Source organism: Mustela putorius, unplaced genomic scaffold (genome assembly GCF_011764305.1).
Source record: "Mustela putorius furo isolate JIRA1106 unplaced genomic scaffold, ASM1176430v1.1 tig00001566_pilon_pilon_pilon, whole genome shotgun sequence".
Lineage (NCBI taxonomy): Eukaryota > Metazoa > Chordata > Mammalia > Carnivora > Mustelidae > Mustela > Mustela putorius.
This window is the reverse complement of record NW_025421798.1, coordinates 409573-415617: the sequence shown is the minus strand read 5'-3', so window position 1 is coordinate 415617 and position 6045 is coordinate 409573. Positions and strand designations below refer to the sequence as shown.

The window sequence follows — 6045 nt, the reverse complement described above, 5'->3', positions numbered from 1 at the left end:
GATAATCCTTTGAGTTGCAAGTATAGTCTTCCTTGCTTCCATTGTATAAGCAACCTGATTTCCCCTTGGTAATGAAAATAAATCATTCCAGCCAATGAATTAACTCTACCTCCACCCCCGCCCCGTGTTTATTTGCCTGTAGTTTCACTGGCATAGGAGTCCAAAATGTCCCAGCTTCCAATTCAGTAGAACTATTGTTGTGCCCCTGGTAGAGGCTCCTTTCATTGGCAAAGAATCATCAAAATTTAGGGGACAGTATCTCCAGCTTCATTAGGTTCTTCCCACATGCACCCATGCCAATTTACAGAACCTTAGTCCTTTCCCATCAATGCCCTCACTTTAACAGTAGACACCCTGCAAGGCTGCAATTTCAATTTGCATTGTAATTTGGCCAATTGCATGAGACTCTGCAGTTGATTTTCAGTAAACTCAGCTCTCTGGCTACAGAAGATTAGGGTCTCCTTCAGGACACACCTAGATCTTAGGTCATTTATGTGGTGCTTGAGCTGGGAATTCAAATCTCTGAGCTCATCCTTTTCTTCCTCTACTTTGTCCAGCAATATTAGGAGCAACTGGCCAATACCATTATATTTGTTTGTTCTCTAAAAATGTTTGAATGTATCATATACACTGTCACTGAGCTCTTTCTTATAAGAAGTTGATTAGAAGTATCCAATGGATATATTTTCTGTATCTCTATTGCCAGATCAGGCCATGTTCTATTAGTACTCTCTTTACACTGGAAATGGAGTCATTAGCATCTTTAAATTTAATCAGATTAGAGAACCAACTCCAGAAACTCCAGAATCAATTTAGAAAACTCATCCCTTTGCATAAACCTATATACCATCAACTGAGTGACTGTGGGGATCATGTGGTCATAATGAACACAAGGCACATTGCATTTTCTGGAAATAAATGGGAACAAAAAGTTTACTCCTCACATACTGGCTATCCAGGGGGATTTAAACAAGTAACAGCTGCTCAGCTACACCAGAAGGATCCAGTAGCAATCGTGAAACTAGCTATTTATGGCATGCTGCCAAAAAACCTTCACAGAAGAACTCTGATGCAGAGATTGCATCTTTTCCCAGATGAGGACATACCAGAAGATATTCGTAAGAATTTAGTAGAAGAGTTGCCTCAACCACGAAAAGTACCCAAACGTCTAGATGAGTACACACAGGAAGAAATAGAGGCTTTCCCAAGACTGTGGTCTCCACCTGAAGATTATCGACTCTAGAAGAGTGACGATGGCAGGAAAGAGCCATGCGGTGACGGCAGCTTCTTCCTGAGGAGTCTCTCCGGAGCTCCAGGCAGAGGGAGACAGCCGCTGCGTTTTGACAAGGAACTTGACATGGGAGCTGAAAGCTTATGGAGAAGGCTCTGGAGGTGATACTCCTTAATAGGAAATTGCAACAAAATACATTATTTTATAGAATTATTTTATTATATAGTCCAATTTGAATTGCTGTAAGGGATGCTAAGAATAAAACTACTTACTTGTGTAAAAAAAAAAAAAAACTCATCCTTAACATTCTGTTCATCTAACTCCAGTCCTGGCACCAAAATAGGTATTAGTCAGTGTTCTTCAGAGAGAACCAATAAGATATTCTTATATATAAAGAGATTTATTACAAGGAGTTGGCTCATGAGATTACGGAGGGTAAGAAGTCCCAAGATCTGCAGCCAGCAGAGATGGTGTAGCATATAGTATACAGTAGTATACTGTATACTGGTGTAGTATATAGTATAAAGTAACAGTACATAGTATAGAGAGTGAATGGTATAGTTCTAGTCCCAGTCCAAAGGCCTGAGAACCAGGAGAGCAAATGGTGTAGTTCGAGTCTGAGGCTGAGACTGAGGCTGAGGCTGAAGCAGGAGAAGACTGATGTCCTGGTTTAAAGACAGCCAGTCAGGCAGAGGAAGAGTGAATTCTCTCTCTCTCTCTTTTTTTTTTTTTGCAAGAATAAGTGTTTATTGGATGAGACAGGAGAGATAAATAAGGAATCATGTTTCAAGCTTTTAAAGACCACCAAATAGTTCATTACCTCTCTGCAATTAAACCCGAGATTTGACATTTAGACAACAGTGACCATGCAGACCTACAGTCTATTAGAAACAATCAAATCTTTCAAAGAGTTTCTAGATATAGTACTACTTGGGCCTAGACTTGATTTCCCAAGTCTCTCCAAAACAGTTCTTTATGTCAGTAGATAACAAATCCCAGAGTACAAAAGCATTCTGCACATACATATAATGCACAATTTTATACATAGAAAACTAAGACATCTCGCTTGGTAAAGTTAGAACTAACTTTCAAGATGACTTTGTGAATAAGTAATTACATTAAGAAAGCAAGTGAATTCTCTTTTACTCGGCCTTTTTGTTCTGTTCAGGCCTTTAAAGGACTGGATGAAGCCCACTCACACTAGGGAGGCAATCTACTTTACTCAGTCTACCAATTCAAATCTTAATCTCATCCAGAAGTACTTTCACAGGCACGCCCAGAATAATATTTAATCAAATATCTGGGCATACCATGCCTCAGTCAGGTTGACAAATAAAATTAACCATCACAGCAACACAGATTTCCCAACTAGGAGAACTCAAAATTGCCATGATGGGAAGCAAAAATTCTGTGAGTGGGTTATTTGGTGTAATAGTGAGAGGTGCCATTCCTACTCTTCCTCCTTGATTTCAGGACCCATTTATACTGGTTATCGGAGATATTATATGGTGCTATCATATAATGGTCTCTGATTCAAAGTATATGCTCTATCCTATAAAACAGAATCTCACCTCTTCAGGGTGTTGTTTCTTAACTAGCATCATAACTGAGTCTTCAAAGGCATTCCACCTTTCAATTAGGCCAGCTGTTTCCAGATGATGTGGTATGTGGTAAGACCAGTTAATTCCATAGCCATGAACCTATGGCCACACCTCCTTTGCTGTGAAATGAGTTTCTGGATCAGATGCAATGCAATGCAAAAGAGTTCACTGATGGTGGTGTTGGCACAAGCAATACGAATGGGAAAGGGAAACCATATCTAGAAAATGTGTCTATTCCTATGCAGATGAATCTCTGTCCTCCTTCATAATGGAAGAAGTCCAATATAATCAACCTGCCATCAGGTTGGTCCCCACAAGGAATAATGCCTTATCAGGGACTCGATTTTCATTTCTGTTTGGTGGCAGTTAGGCACTCAGAAACATCACTAACTACACCATGCTCATTAAAGGGAAGTCTATATTGTTGAGCCCAGGCATAGTTTCCATCTCCACCATTTTGTTCTGGGCTGCTATGGACTGAATTGTGTCCCTCAATATTTATATGTTGAAACCCTAACCTGCAGTTGTGATGGTATTTGGAGACGGAGCCTTTGGAAGATGATTAAGTCATGAGGGTGGAACCCTCATGTAGGATTAGTGTCCTTGTAAAAAGAGACATGAAAGAACCTTGTCTCTCTGTTACAGGAGGACACAGCAAGAAGATGGCTGTGTGCACGGAGAGAGATCTCAGCAGGAATGAAATCTGCCCACGCTCAGATTTTGGAACTTCTCCAGCCTCCAGAAGTGTGAGAAATAAATTTCTGTTGTTTAAGCTACCCAGTCTATGATGTTTTGTTATTATAGCCTGAGAAGACTAGTACACAGGCCCATTGTTTCTTTTACCAAACACTGGAGTGGCTGGTAAAAGAAGTTGACTGATGTGCACAGAGCAAATCTCCTCTGCAGTAAATGCCTTTTGGTGGGTATTCACATGGGATACACATATCCTCACTGTGTCCATTCAGATGTTCATCCACCTCTCTCATTCCTCGACTTCTTGGTCACTAATATTACAGTACTATCCTTTCCAACTCCCTGATCACATGCATCAGTGTAGATCCATACTTCTGGCTCTTTCTTGCTCCAGACGCAGTAGACAATGAAATATACTGCTTTGTGTTTGGCTCACTAGAGAGGATTTTCCTTCACCACTAACATTCACAGTCACCTCTGAGTAGAGCTGTAATGCACATCTCCACTTTCAAATGTTATCAACATATCATGCAGGCCCATATATAAACCAGGCTTGAGTCTTGTCTTTTTCAGTCAACTCATCAACTCATCATAAGAAATGTCCCGTGATACCATAGACATGGACTGAAGGAGAGGAGGCAGTATTACAGGATTTCAGGTGTCAAAAGAGTCTGAGCCACTTGCTCATACAATTTTCTTGGACCTTCCGGACTTGCTTAAGTTGTTGTTGTTGTTGTTGTTGTTATGCGATAATAAATTGCTGCTATGCATGTCTAACCATATGACTATGTGGGTCAGACAAAACACCCAAGTGGGAATCTCAAAATATATGGCCACCTGATATCTAATTACCGGTTAGGTGTTTGTTCTATGCCAAGGTCTAGTAGTATGCCAGAAGCTGTTTCTCAAAAGGAGAATAGTTATCTGCAAAAGAGGGTACAGACTTGCTCTAAAATCCTAGCGGCTTACACTGATTCTCTCATTGGTGCTTGCCAGAACCTTTATACAGCATTCTTATTTGTCAAGTGCCAGTGGATCTGCTGGATCATAAGGTCCCAGTTAAAGAGTAGCTTGTACTGAAGTCTGAATATGCCTAGCTTTGGCTAGTTCTGGTCCTATTGGAAACTGGAAACCTTGTGGGTTCAAAGTCGCACACTCAAATGTTGCTTCCAAAATCCAAAGAAGCCTACCAAGGTGTCTAAGTCTGTTTGGGCTACTATAACAAAACATCACAGACTGCATGATTTCTATACAACATATATTCCTCACACTTCTGAAGCCTGGAAGTCCAAGATCACAGCACTGGCATTTCTGATGAGTGGTAAGGACCTCCTTCCCCACCGACAGCTTTCTTCTCACTGTAACCTCATGTAGTAGAAGGTGGGATGGAGCTCTGTTGGGGTCATTCTTACCAACGCATCAAAGATACTTGATACTTCCTTTTCACCAGATCTAATCAGCCTTTCATCAATATTGAAGCCCAGTGTGATGTTTTATTGAGTGTCAAGATGATCAGGATCTCTGCAGACTATACATGGCAGAGACCAGGAGATTTGGTGTATACCTGAAGCAACACTTTCAAGTTATTCTGTTGATCTTTTTTTTCTTTAAGTAACCTCTACTCCCAACATGGGGTTTAAACTCACAACCTTGAGATCAAGAGTTAAATTCTCTACCAACTGAGCCAGCTAGGTGCCCCCAAATTGTATTGGTGTTCTTGGCAGTTAAAGCAAATGGCATCTGGTAGTCCTTGAAGTTTATTTTTTAGAAAAAAAGCCATTGGCCAGGCCAATACCTGCATACCAAGTTCCAGGAATTAAGCGAATTGTTCCAGTAAATATACTGTATCTGGAACAGCATCTACAACTAGAATCACCACCTGATTGAATTCATGATAGTCTGCAGTCATTATCCAAGATTCAGCTGACTTCTGCATAGGCCATACTGGCAAGTTAAAGGGAAATATGGTAAATATCACTCTTTTTTTTTTTTTGTCTTTTATGATGACATTAATCTCTGCATTCTCCTGGGGATGTATTATCATTGGTTACTAACTTTGAAGATAGAAGAAGTTCACTTTCACTTAGCCCCCTTCTTAACATAATGCCCTTCATTATTATCAGTAAATGATGTGGGGATTGTGCCAGTTTCTAAGTATATTTATTCCAATAATAAACTTAGGAACTGGGGAAATAACCACAAGGTGGGTTACTAGTCCAACTGGGCTCAATGGGAATAAGATCTGAGGTAAAATTCTATAATTTGGCCACCACTTTGTAAAGCAAAAGTAGAGCCCCCACTTTGACTGTTGGGTCACAGTGGCATTTTGGGTCCCCAGGAGTTAATGTTAATTCAGAGCCAGTACCTAGGAATCCTCATAAAGTCTCGGTATTTCCTTTTCCTCAACGAGCACTCAATCTATTAAAAGGGCCACAGGTCCCTTTGGGGAAGGCTTGGAGGAAGATTTGCAATATGTTTTTGCAGCAATGATGCATGCTCCTTCCTCAAGGGAACCTGGTT

At 40.5% G+C, this 6045-nt stretch overlaps 1 protein-coding gene across 1 annotated transcript; it reads left to right on the top strand.

Moving 5' to 3' along the window:
• The first annotated feature begins 745 nt into the window (after positions 1–745).
• On the top strand, positions 746–1524 carry LOC101670646 (39S ribosomal protein L13, mitochondrial-like). The gene has a single exon (XM_045087824.1). It carries the CDS (start codon positions 746–748, stop codon positions 1241–1243), a length of 498 nt encoding a protein of 165 aa, XP_044943759.1. The 3' UTR covers positions 1244–1524.
• Positions 1525–6045: the final 4521 nt, after the last annotated feature.